The 14,609-nt window shown below is 35.9% G+C and overlaps 1 protein-coding gene across 12 annotated transcripts in view; it reads left to right on the top strand.

Annotated features, from left to right (window-relative positions):
- LOC123754010 (scaffold protein salvador) overlaps window positions 1-14,609 on the top strand; it is a 51,253-nt gene that overhangs the window by 25,362 nt on the left and 11,282 nt on the right. For 3 of the 12 annotated variants that reach the window (XM_069306662.1, XM_045736101.2, XM_045736100.2), the window contains 2 exons: window positions 5,522-5,638; window positions 10,329-11,698. The exons of 2 other annotated variants lie outside the window; for them this stretch is intronic. In XM_069306662.1, the coding sequence (XP_069162763.1) occupies window positions 10,410-11,698 (1,289 nt within the window). In that variant the 5' untranslated portion in view covers window positions 5,522-5,638; window positions 10,329-10,409. Of the gene's footprint in view, window positions 1-9; window positions 5,217-5,521; window positions 5,639-10,328; window positions 12,037-14,609 lie in introns of those variants that run through there. 7 more of the 12 variants (XM_069306684.1, XM_069306669.1, XM_069306675.1 and 4 more) reach the window with 4 other exon arrangements.

The following is a 14,609-nucleotide window of genomic DNA, read 5'->3' as shown; positions in this document are numbered from 1 at the left end:
CACTGTTATACCAAGTTTTAAAGTGCGTGTGCAAATTTTTACAGTACTGTACATGGATAAGCCACACGAGTCAAAAGAGCTACCCTATGTTCAGAAGTGCGTTGGGTCAACGTTTAGTCAGCATACTGTACATTCTTGTGTTTTATAAACATTTTGGAATCTTTCATTATTGCACATCCCAAACATTCTGGATTTTATTACATGCTGCATTTGTAGCTGGAAAGTGTAGGGAACATTAAGTACTGTAATAATGTTAAAATAGTTTTGTTATATTGAGTAAAGAAGGTAAATAATTAAGTGGACGATTTTTCCAGGAATAATCCAAACACAAATTGAGGTTCCCTGAAATTTTTTCATATTAGCTCTTCATTGGTCTGTCCTTGAGTGCAGTCAGAACATAACTATGAATTTTATTAAAAATGTATACAAAATTAATGCTCTACAATAAATCTGTACAATATATATGTATGATTATATATATGTACAGATTTTAAAAAATGGCATCACTAAATAACCAACTACAGGTGAACATACAAAAGTTTATAAATTTCTTTTAACATTCCATATTTTTTTTTACAAATATTTACATAAATGTGTACACATGATTGATCTATATTACTGTATACAGTACTGTAGAAAGAAAGCAAAATTACTTGGATAATGTTTCTTCAGTAAATTTGCAAAGCTAAGTGAAATTTGTGCACGAATTTATAACAGCATGCACCACAATTGAAAGCTTTACTCCTATATACACTTGATAATTATACTGTACTGTATTATGAATATTATTTTATGTATGATTATATATATGTACAGAAATGGTTCCTCAATCATATGATTAAACAAACTCAAATTAAAAAATGTACGTACTCGGACAGATCATTCAACATGTATATAAATGTTCATAAACTTTTTTTTCAAGGATATTCCTGCACAGGCCCTAAGCCTCTGGCTGGCCATTGTACTGTTATTATTATTGCTACAAGGCTATTTTATATTTAAATGAGTCTTAATGATTTGTTGTGCAGAACAAAAATGTTTTGCTTTGCTAATATGTACCATCCTTTAAACATGTCTATGCTGAATAGCGTATGCACTCTTGCTCGCTACAGTCGCAAAAATGTATGCACAATTATTAAATTTATGGGTATGTTTTGACATACAGTACATTCAAATATATATCTAATGGTGCTGTGGGATATTGCCTTTTATTGATTGCAATTTCTACCAACATTACCAATTTGCATATGTCAGATGGCTCACTAAAAGTTGTTAAGATCCAGTAACTACCAGAGCAATGAGTACAAGACCTAGGTATGCCTTGCAGAGTTGAACTTCATTGTGGATGTTCTGGCTCAGGCAGGCCATGATTCATTTTGGTCCTGAGAATCCCCTTAACACTTTCGTGTTTTGATGACGGTCTCGGCGTCATAAAACCAAAATACGCAGAGGCCCTGATGACGATAATGCCGTCATCACTTAATAAATTCGTAAAAATTCCATTTAGTGTCCGGACATTATGAGGCTGGTTTTAAAATGCGCACCATGATATTGCGAACAATTTGATACCACAATTAATAATGTACAGTAGTACAAAAATGGAAGTGAGAAAGCTGAGAAGAATACAGTGGCACCATGACTTACGACTGCTCCGACTTATGATAATTTTGAGTTACGATATAAATTTCATCGTAAAATGTGACTCGGCTTACGATAGTGTCGTCGACTAACGATATTCGTTGATGCGCGTTCAGGTCAACCAAGCGCATGGTTCCTGGTGGCACAAGCAGACCTGCCTCAGTTTACCAGAGCCAACCACTTAGTGACGATCATGCTTGTAAGAAATTCCATTATTGTGGTGATTTTTTGTTTTTTGAACATAAAAGTATATATTATATATCATGCCGGATATATCCCAAGGGTCCCAAGAAAGTCAGTTGTATGGTTCAACCTAAGAAAACACATGTGAGGATGACCACAGAGGAAAAACAAGAGATCAGTCGTAAACATGAAAATGGTATGAGGGTTGTTGATGTAGAGGATGTCCCTTCCTCATTTATTACGAAAATATGTGCAGCATGGGAAGAACTGCAAACTTTTGCTGAAACAACTCGCCCAAATCAAGCTGCAGTAGGCTGTTGCCTTAACCTTTTCAATGACACTGTGATGCATCACTATAAACAAATATTGAAAAAATTTGAAAAAAGAAAAAATGTCTAAAAGGTTCGTTCAGTGAATGTTAGGTAGGCTGCTACATTTTCTATAAAAAATAATATGAAACAATAAAACAAATGAAAAAACTGAAAAAATAAAAAATGTCTAAAAGGTTCATTCAGTGGATGTCGGTAGACTGCTCCATTTTCTATACAAAATAAAAAAAAAAAAAAAATTGAAAAAGAATGAAAAAAAAAATGTCTAAAAGGTTCGTTCAGTGGATGTCAGGTAGGCTGCTCCATTTTCTATAAAAAATATAAAAAAATGAAAAAAATAAACACAATTGAAAAATTTGAAAAAAGAAAAATGTCTGAAATGTTCGTTCAGTGGATGTCAGATAGGCTGCTCCATTTTCTATAAAAAAATAAAAAAAAAAAAATTTAGAAATTGAAAAAGAAAAACAATCAATGCCTGATGTTATAATGGAAGGGAACTCTCCTTCCAAACTCTAAACACTAACACCTCTCCTCACAGTCTTCCATACGCCAACAAGAGTCATCAATAAAGGTAAGCAATAACTTGTACATACTTTAGTACTAAAGATTTGGGTGAATTAGATATAAAATTTACTTTGAAGTTAATTTTTTTGGGAGTGTGGAACGGATTAATTCTATTCCCATTACAGTATTTCTTATGGGAAAATTCTTTTCGACTTACGATATTTCGACTTAAGATACGTCTCTGGGAATGGATTACCATCTTAAGTGAAAGCCCCACTGTATAAACATTTGAGAGTGGTTTGTGTACTCACGGCCAACGCTCGGCCTACTTTGCAGATTAATAAATTTGTAAAAATTACATTTATTGTCCGTAATATGGGACTGATTTTAAAATGCGTGTTATGATATTGCAAACGATTTGATACCATAATCAATGACACAGCATGAAAATTGAGGTGAGAAAGCTGAAAAGAGTGTAAACATTTGAATGTGGTTTGTGCGCTCACGTCCAACGCTCGGCCTACCTTGCGGTGTGTGACGGGTCACATGCCGGGCATGAGAAAGTGTTAATGCAAATGAAGCAAAAGGACTCTCCCAGGTCCTCATCACAACTTATAGTTTATTTGTAACTTAATAGGCTTGTATAGGTGTTGAAGGTACATAGAAGCAGTTACTGTATATGTGTTAAAGAGTAGCATGGAGTGGTTTCACAGAAACACAAGAGTAACAATTAACTAGGACAACCATAGTTTATACAAGAACTTGCTTGCTAATACACAGGGGACTTGATTACTCGAAATTGGTGTTGGTCAAAGCTAAATTGCTTTAGAAAGACATGGAACATCTAACAGATCGATAACAGTTCCCTTAGGAACAAAACCTCGCTTAATATTCGTTAAGACAATCAATCAAATATCTCGGCTGCCTAATCACTTCCTGTATGAAAACTATGGAATAAGAGTTCAATAGGATACTTGAGTAATCATATATACATGTACAATGAATCACAATACTCAGTCAATGGGACATATAATCATGAACAAAATAACAAACACATGTTCATTGTCAAAGGGACAGCCGATAAAACATAGCAGGTGGAAGCCAAATGTGTGGTATGTGACACGACACATCCAATAACAGGTTCAGTATGATATTATGACATAGCCAAATCTTGTGTTCACCATCTGGTACTTCTTATCTTCTTCACCTGTTCTCCAACACCTGCAACAGGTCTTCACCTGTTGCAGGTGTTGGAGAGGCGAGAATAACTGGCAGATCACAAAGAACTGCATGCAGAGAGATGATAATAAAACAAGAGATTCTGTACTTAAAGTGGCCAAGCCTCATTCACACACTCATACAATACTCATACAAGCAGCTCCATAGGTAGTCTGGTAGCTGGTACTCATGCTAGTCTGCACAAGGCACATGCATGAAGTTCACTGGAGTATGGTGATTATCTCGGCACTGCTATGTGCGAGACTTCATTGGAGTGGTACTGGCATTCTTCACTTCTGCACGTGGTAGTGTGTAAAAATACACATAACAGGAGGCAGAACATATTTATAATTGCACATGATAACATGAGAGGTATACATGTGGCTGATGTAGCACGGTTGGTGAGAAAGCGACGGCTGGCAACACACAAGCGGTGTGGCAGCAGGACACAAAAGAATGGCACACGGGCAGATGCACATTTCCCATGAAACAGGTGTTGTGGCAAAATCTATACTGACAATATGTGGGGGCACTTCCACAATCATTTAATGTTCACTGAAACACTTCCCACCATTTACTGTCATGGATAACTTAGATATTCTAGGATCACTATGGCACACTGGAACATGGTTACCTTCCTCTCTCTCACTACCTCATGGTGTGTCTGAGTTCATGTTAAATGATTATCTTTAATATAAATGACAAATGTGATTCTGGACATATGTTAGATATAACAAGGAAAGTATTTTGTAATGTTAACTTGACATGTAGAGGATCTTATTGAAGCAATAATGTTTATTGGCTGACTGATAATATATACCCATATCTTTCTTGAAAGGCTTTCCTGACTAGAATGCCTGAGCTGGCTATGTGAGGACATCATCAGGGCCTCCTGGGAGTAAGCAGTCAAGATTTCAGATTTGCCAATTAGGGAAATGGTGCACATGCCTGCCTCAATCACATAATCCTAGGCATAGGTGACGTGAGGTATGACATCATGAATTCATCATGACTCGTGGTTGAACCTTTGGAAAACTGACCGGAAGTCTCTCCTTATCTGATCCTTGACTGGGGACTTACTCTGTAGCACAAAACATGGCTGACCTCTCTGGCACTGTTCTATTGCATGAATACTTCACTTCGTCCTAGTTAATCACTCGATGGGCACACAATGACCATTGGGCAATAACTTCTCTATATCAACCAGTGTTTCACATATACACCCAAAATGCTAGGTCTATCCCCCATGTATACTAGGACATGCACGTAAGAGTGAAAACCGGGCTGGGATTGCTGCATCTGCATCAACCCATCTGTCACCTATGGAAAACCAATCTCTCACAGGTAATTGCCAATTAATTGGTGTTAAAGAACATCTGCTGTAATTACAGCCCTCTACCAACTTAATTTGGTATGTAGACATTGAAAGTGCTCTCAGATTTTTATTGTGGGAAATATTGTGTTTGTATACTATTCTGTTTGTTGTGGGGAAAATAGGTAATTCTCCACACATTTTTTATTAGGAATCATAATACTGTACTGTATATTTTTATGCTGTCACGAAGACAGTTAATTTTATTTCTTTCAATATAAGCCAAGTAAACAAATTGAATATGAGCAAGACAATAATTAAAACAAATTATTCACAGGTTGATCCAACACAAGTAGCTAGAACCAGGACAACCTGAACAAGCCACATGAAATGAAGATGGAAAGAGACAATACAATATAAGAAAAGCAAATGGAAAACTGATAACCTTAACATGGCAAGTACAGTATAGTAATGTGTGTTACATATATTTCTCAATCCTTTTTATCTTTTTCTTTAGCTTTTCTCTTTTTCTCCCCTCACCTTTTCTTTCCTCCCCCTCTTTATTTTAACACTTTCTCCCTCCCCTTGTGTTTTTAATAATGTATCTTGCTCCCTATCTTCCCTAATCTTTTACTACTGTAGATATTTGAGCTATATTAAATTTGTACTTTTTGTTTGACTTTTCATTGTGCTCAACCTTTCCAACTTTCACCCTTATCATGCATGAATTACCCCCTTCCTATTGTGTAAGAAATAGGCACACATCATTCAAATTGCATTTGAATAATATCCTCAGCTACCAGTTGTAAGGTAGATGTGCATTATGAATATTGCAGCCCATCCTCCAGTTTTGGTAGTACAGTACAGTACTTATAGGGACGATGAGGACCATAGTACAGTATATATACTGTCATATAACGAAATTAGAAAGTAGAAATCGTGACGGAGTTGGACAAACAGTAAAACAATATTTTACTTGTGTTGCAAAGACTAAATTAACCTAAGCTAACCTTCCTAGGACTAATACACAATATCTGAGGCCTAATATAGTTCATAAGTGTGCTATACGAGGCCTAGGAATATTTAAGTTTTTGTTTTAACTTTTTTTTTTTTTTTTTTTTAAGAATGCCTTACTTGTCAGTATACTACTATCGAAAAGTTAAGTACGTACAAATTCGTGACTACTGATGATTGTCACAATAGGTACTATCTGAACAGGATAGGTTTTAATATTGATGCAATCATTGCCATTTCAAAATTTTGTGCTTTTAAGTCATTCTTTGCACCTATTCTCTTATGAGTGGCCTTGCAATTACCTTGTTTCCTCTAAACTTTGTTAATTTTTCCTCTTGCATATCCTATAGAATACCTGTAATGATATCCTTTAGAAGTTTAGAACCTTAGAGGTAGATGTACAACTTTACAGTAATCTTAGATTTTGGTACCTTTTGAGGATGCTTTCATAAATATTTCTAATATGTTCTGCTCTTGTCATCTTTTGATCTTGGATGATGCCTTTTTCCAACAGAGGATTTAAGCACAAATCAGATAAATATAAACATATATAGAAGTAAATACAAAAAACTAAAATCTCCTAATAGGGGGTATTATAACAACTGAGCCTCTCATCTGATGTTACATTTTTATATGGAATTGACCAATCCCATTATAAATGTGATGTGCTGTATTTGTAAAAATTAAAGCACCGTAATGATATTTTTTATGCAACAGCCTCAATAGGTTAGGTAGATTGTGTCAGTTCGCACATGTCTTAGCAGGCAAAACAGTTGCATTTTTTGCATTGACAAATCGAGAGAACAGGCTGAATATATCGACCCCTGGTCCAGACAAATTGAAGAGTAAGCTTATCTGGGCAGAGATAAAATAAAGGCATGAAGATGTAGTGATGTGTGCATCATTGGAGATGAAGCTCAGAGGCATATACAGTGTATAGTATATTAAAAACAGGTAACTCAGACACAGAAAAGTTCCTGTAACTAATCAAAGACTACTTTCTGACCTAGTCTGCTTCTAAGTCAACCACAAACAAAAACTATATTCTGATTTGATCTTAGGAAACAAGAAGAAATTTAATTCATGATATGAATTAATCACTGAATGCTTTCTTTCTGATAGTGATCAGAAAGAATGTGTTGGGCCTTATGATCAACTCACAATCAAAGGATAAAACTTAAAGTTGAAGATCTTCAACAACTAAACAAAGCTGAAAAGACATGCAACAACTGTGGTCACCATGCATATAAAGTGAGAACTAAAAGAAGGAACCCCTTGGGCAGAATTTATTCAAGGAACAAATTGTAAAAGTTCTTGACTAATTAGTCTCTGCAGGACCCCCCCTCCCCCGATCTTCTCCTCAGTGGGTGGTTCCTCGACATTGGCTCTAGGATCCAATACTTGGCACTCATCCTGGTCAATTCTGCAGTTATTGTTTTCTCTCCTTTCCTCCAGCTTCTTCTGATCGTCTAAACTCTACCGCTATCTTGATCCAGAATGATGTTCGTTTTGTTCTTTTTAGTCAAATGTTCATTCCACTGCCACTCATGTGTTTGTGCATAAATGGTATACCTGTACATACCATATTTTGCTGATGTTTGCTTTGGTCAGTATGTTTGCTGATGATGCTAAGATAATAGGGATGATGAAACTTAGATGATTGCCATACCCTTCAAGAAGACCTGGACAAAATAAGTATATGGAGTACCACCTGGCAAATGGAATTTAATGTGAATAAATGCCATATTATGGAATGTGGAATAGTAGAACATAGACCCCACACAACCCTATAAATTATGTGAGAAATCTTTAAAGAATTATGATAAAGAAAGAGATCTGAGAGGTGGTTCTAGATGGAAAACTATCACCTGAGGACCATATTAAGGACATTGTGCAAGGAGCCTATGCTACACTTTCTAACTTCAGAATTGCTTTTAAATACATGGATGGAGAAATGCTAAAGAAATTGTTCAAGACTTTTGTTAGACCAAAGCTGGAATATGCAGCAGTTGTATGGTGCCCATATCTTAAAAAGCACATCAACAAACTTGTAAAGGTGCAAAGACATGCCACTAAATGGCTCCCTGAACTGAAGGACAAGAGCTACAAGGAGAGGTTAGAGGCATTAAATATGCAAAAATTAGAAGCTAGAAGAAAAAGAGGCGATATGATCACTACATACAAAATAGTAACAGGAATCGGTAAAATTGATAGGGAAGAATTCCTGAAACCTGGAACTTCAATAACGAGAGATCATAGATTTAAACTAACGAATCAAAGCTGCCGGAGAAATGTAAGAAAATTCACTTTTGTAAACAGAGTGGTAGATGGTTGGAACAAGCTAAGTGAGAAGGTGATGGAGGCCAAAACTGTCAGTAATTTCAAAGTGTTATATGACAAAGTGCTGGGAAGACGGGACATCAAGAGCATAGCTCTCATCCTGTAACTACACTTGGGTAATTACACTTAGGTAATTATCTATTTCATTGATCTCCCTCCATGGCTACCTCCCAAATGTGGTAGACATAATTAAATTATGGCTACCCCACTTACTTTGCGGCCTCTCCCCGACCCTTCATCATCTTGTTAACAGAGTTAACAATATGATCAATGGTTTTCCTTGCAAATCTAAAGATCACTTGCAGAGAGAAGTACAGTAGTATGAGTTGATTTGCAATGTTGTATTACTGGTATATTGTGCAGTTGTTTAGTGGTCAATTGAGACATCTTCACATGTTTCCCTCCCTAAATTACTGACAAGACTACTGTACTTGCAAAGTACAGTATTTGTCATTGTATGAGGTGTAAGGTGATCAAGTCTGGCGTATCCTGACACTGTACGGAGTGGACTGTAGGTTCTAACTCGGGAGGCAACCGAGAGGTTATGCCAAGAATAATCCTTTCATTTTTACTGGATGTATAAATCTTATAAATTATTGCATAATGAGTTCATTTAACTGCACACTAGTGCTTCCCATTTAAGGTATTTTCACTCATCCTTATATTCACTTGTATTTTTACTTTAATTATGATTTTGTTAAATTACCTTTCAACACATTTTTAGAACCTCTCAAAGCATTCCACTCAATTCTTATAATTATTTTCCGGGTCCATGAATGCTGCACATAGCTTTTATCTTTATTTAAAATACTAGATACAGCTGCATATACCTTCTTTTTTTGTGTGAATTTTCAGCTTTCACCTTTATTTAAAATCCAAGATATACAAGTACAGTACACATGTATATTTGCTATTCAGATGTGTTATTTCCTCTTTAAGCCTAACCTTATACTGTACATATTACTACTTGGTAATAAAATAATGTTTCCCATTGGCTGTAGCATTATCAGAGAAAAAAATGAGAAACGTCATGGCTCACACTTACATATTGGCTCCATGAAGTTGACTCATTATTTAGATGGCAAAGAGAACTGCCTTTTATTGTCCAAATGGTTTTGATTGACACAGTTATGCACATTATTGGAATCACAGATTTTCAAAATTACTGAAATATTGTTTCCAACTGATCCAGTGAATTGGATATCTCTAAATGTGTCTCAGCATTTGGCTTCCTGCTTTTGCATTGAATAATATAGAACATCTTGCTTTTATCTTTGACTTGAATGGTGCTATACAGTACAGTATAGCTATGTTGGCTTAGTGTCTTATGGTAACTACATGTTACTTTATTTCATTTTAGTCTGAATATTGCTCTATCTAACTTCATTGTTAAATTTTCTCATAATTTTCATCTAACTAATTAAATGTGGTATCAATATTTCTTTTTATTATATTATACAACTACATTTTTTTTATTATATTATACAACTACATTTTTTTATTATATTACACAACTACATCTTTTTTGTATACTGAATTTAAATTTCCACTTCTAGCAGATCAAATACTGTAAGATGTACTATAATAAAAGGCTGACTAGTGATATGTACAGTTTTGATGTTGAAATTTATTTGATTGTGTTCTGCTAAACAGCCATACTGGCTTAGTTTTTCTTTTGGTAGTTACAGTACATTCTTGGTTGTATACTGAAGGAATATTGATGTTAAATAGTAAACAACAAAGAGCACTGCAAAAGAACATTCCTGGCTAATGAGAAACATCTCTTGCAGTGTCGTGATGGCTCGTTAAGACATCACTGTGTGGAAGCAGAAGTGACCTCCTGAACCAGTGCCTCTCATACAGTCACCAAAATGCTGTCCAACTCTCGCAAAAAAGATACAACGGCTAGTTGTGATAGCCTAGTAGGAAAATACATAAAAAAAGAATCTCCTCCAGAGGTGCCCATTATAAATGTTTGGCCTAATGCAAGTCAAAATGACATGAGGAAAAGAAAGAGCACCATCACCCCACCATACGTTAGCAGCAGCAACCCACCATCTCACCAATCCTCACCAATGGTGCAAAAATATTCTACAAGCTCAAGAACACCATTGAATGGCATGTCTCATGGAGGGACAGAGGGGAAATACACACCTAATGTTGGGGAAGTTGTGCAGCGTTTAGGTGGCATGTATTTAGGAAGCCGAGGCAGTTTAGATGGATTATTGCAGCAGCAGGCACCTTCTTCTCCAGCTATGTTTAATCATACATATATAAATCATTATACTGGTTCACAACACAGTCTGGACCAAATATTGTATGGTCCAAATCATATTAGGTCTCCTTTGGATCAGACAGCACAAGGAGTAAGCTACTCATTCTTAGTGCAGTCTGGACAAAAGCAATTATCTCAGTCAAACACTCACATGGGAAGTGGATCACCACAGCCTCCCTCTCCAAGATTAGAGCAAGAGCTTCCACTTCCTCCTGGTTGGTCTGTTGATTATACATTAAGAGGTCGAAAGTACTACATTGATCATAACACTAAGACAACACACTGGTCACACCCTCTGGAGAAAGAGGGGTTACCAGCTGGGTGGGAGCGAATCGAGTCTCTTGAACATGGAGTTTACTATGTTAACCATATCACTCGACAAGCTCAGTATGAACACCCATGTGCACAGCAGTATCTTCCAAGAATTCCTGAGAACACAGTTTTAGGACCACATAGGGCCTTACCTATTCCACATCATACAGATTTTCGTCAGCCTTTATCATTAATGCCAGCCTCGCCTTACCTGCATGAAGAGATACCTTATTGGCTGCGTGTATATTCCCAAGCATCTCCGGATCATGATCATAAGTTAAGATGGGAACTTTTCAGATTACCTGAGCTTGACTGCTATCAAGCCATGCTGAACAGACTTTTTAAACATGAACTTCATGGCATTGTTATGAGTTATGAGATGTATCGTATTGCACTAACTCGTGAAATTGAGCGAAGGATGCAACAAATGAACTTGCCAGCTAGAGCAGGAAGTGGTAGTGGAGTAACTATTACAGAAATAAGTGATGATGATGCTCATAGTGAAAATGTGTCTACACCAGAACATTTCAAGCAACAGATTTTAAATGCTGACAACTTATTTGAATCCAAAGTGTAATATTTGCTAAAACTTGTATTAAGTGCACCTAGTGGTTCTAGAGTGACTGACTTCCTCAATATTTCTGAGGACTGTATGGCTTTTTTGTGGCAGCTTTTCAGTGGGGAAACTGTTAGTGTCACGTAGAACTCTGTTATAGTCTTGCCTGTGATCTTTAGATTCTAATCTGATGTTTGGCTGTGCATAGTAAAATATTAGTTTCTGGTGTTGCACCTGTTTCTGTTTCTATTACCAAAGATAAGAAAGAAAACCTTGACGGGGTATTTTGCTTTTATATGCTTCTTGTGGTTTTGCTCATGTCACCTGTCCAAGCTGCACCATTTGATATTTTGGGGTGAGTCAGATTCATTCTTGCTCTACTTTGTTTTAGGCCTAGAATTACAAATAGCTTTTGTCTTCCATATTAAAATTTTTGCACTAGTGGTTTTAGTTTGCCAGAGTTGTTTTAAGTTTCTTTTTTGTTTTGCACTTCTCTCCCTGCCTATGAAGCTATGCAACTATTTATACATTCTTTCATTTTCTTTTAATAAAAGCATTCTAACTGATAACTAATGTATATCTTACTTGTTCAGTAAATGCTTTCAGATGATAGATTTAGTCTACAAAATGGGAACAGTGTTTAGATGCCAGGAATAATAGTTTTAATTGTAAGTTGTTTTAGTTAAGAAATGTCTACACCAATAAACAAAAACCCTATTTTCGTTCGCCATCCCTTAAAATTAAGAAAAAATAATGTTGTTTAATGTGCTTTTGGAAGTGTTAAATTATATATATTCATAAGATCTAATATATTTTTATATAAATAAGGAACACATTCTGCTAGGTACTTTTTCAAAACATTTCAAATAATAATAATAATTCATTGTTCCAGGACAGGCAGAGTGTATTCATATGTAAGGCTTATATCGAGGTTCCCTCCCCCCCCCAGGTCGACTTACTGACCCCCTCCCAGGATACAACCCCACAACAAGCTGACTAACTCCTGGGTACCTAATTACTGCTAGGTGAACAGAGCATCAGGTGATAGGAAATGCATCTAACTAATTATTTCCCGCCCAGGATTTGAACCTGGATTTCTCGATTGTGAGTCGAGAATAAACTCGACTGTACTACCGGGAACCTATCTAATAAATATATATCTAAAGATTATAAGGTAATGTTCAGTATGTATATACACTATGCATTTGTTAGTTAAACAAGAATGTGGAAATAAATGAACATGGAACTGAAAGCTTTTGCAAGGACGTTTGGCATGCATAATATGCCAATCCAAAGAAAGTTGTTCATAAGCACTAAGGAAGTTAATGAATTTTTAAATTAATTCTTCTCATGTTGTGTAAATACAAAATGAACTACTTTTAGTAGATGTTTAACTAAGATTGTAATGGACAATCTTGTTTAAACATTGTAGTTCAGTTCATCTCATTTTCTTTTAATTATCATGAATTTAAATAAGTTAAATGTAATTATATTTCCTGAACAGTCTGCTACTGCATACTTCTGTAACATAAACAACATTATTAAATGTTCTCATTGGGATCATTCCCAGGTCCACTAGTTATGTTTTGAGCTACTAGTAAATTAGCCTGGCAGTAACATCGTGTTTTGTCCACAGATGGTATAGAGTAAATATATGTTACACTAAGAGCGCCTGACAACTGAGTGGACAGCGCTTCGGATTTGTAGTGCTGAGGTTCCGGGTTTGATCCCCGGTGAAGGCAGAGACAAATGGGCAAAATGTTTCTTTCACCCTGATGCCCCTGTTACCTAGCAGTAAATAGGTACCTGGGAGTTAGACAGCTGCTACGGGCTGCTTCCTGGGGGATGTGTAACAAAAAGGAGGCCTGGTCGAGGACCGGGCCGCGGGGACGCTAAGCCCCGAAATCATCTCAAGATAACCTCAAGAAGAAGAGATACGTCAGGAGATAAGAAATAAGACAAGTTTTTGTTTGGTCTGGCAAAGATTTGCCTGTGTGGTATCTAGCATTTTAATAATTTGGTTTTATAGTCTAGTCACTTAGAACAGTTTACAAACATGATTTAAATAGAGAATCAAAGGCAGTAGATAATTCTGTACATTATTTATTAAATTAAGCTATTTGTAGGAGTAAGGAAGCATTATTCTTGACTACCTGTACCTTATTTACACTAGGTTTGAAGAAGACTGTGGTCTAGACACTTACAAAGATGTACAGATGAATAATAAATCAAGTTAGAAGGGCCAGGCATTGGTGCACAAGAGTACTGCAAGTATATTGGATTGAAAACTGAGAAATTGTGTGAAAATCAGGACCAATCAGATTATAATAAAATGTACAAAGATCTGGTGTTTGACACAGGGGCCATGATTTTATAACTAACTTTAATTATGGAAAAAGTCAATGTATAAAAAGTATACTTCTAAGCTTTCTATTTTAAGCACACTGCTCTAGTAATGAATGTCCACATATTCTCCATGCTTTTTTGCTGGCATACAGTTTCTAGTCATTTGAATACTGTGTGGGGAAAAGTATCACTATCCTTAAACTCTGAATGTTGCATGTCAATAACTTACACGGGTCTGATTATAAGCATTTTGTTTTACTCTTAATAACAGCAGCTTGTAAATGTTTTCATAGTACAGTATATGCATGCTTCTGGTAGACTAAGTATTTTTATTTTATATAACATTAAATAAACAGTAGTACAATAATATTAAAATATTAAATAATATTAAAACAAGTAAATAATGTTTTTTGAGCAGTATTATTTTGTAGTTTGTATAGGCAAGGTCCTGCTATTCACATTGGCAAGAATTTTGCATTGTTTGGGCATGTTGGCATTTTGCCCATATGGACTAGGAATCTTTTCATACACTCCTGTCAGATCAAACTGGTGCAAGGGAGACAACAATGAAACTTACGTATT

This window comes from Procambarus clarkii, chromosome 6, assembly GCF_040958095.1.
Source record: "Procambarus clarkii isolate CNS0578487 chromosome 6, FALCON_Pclarkii_2.0, whole genome shotgun sequence".
Lineage (NCBI taxonomy): Eukaryota > Metazoa > Arthropoda > Malacostraca > Decapoda > Cambaridae > Procambarus > Procambarus clarkii.
Note: the sequence above shows the minus strand (reverse complement) of the source record. Positions and strands in the feature narration are given on the sequence as shown.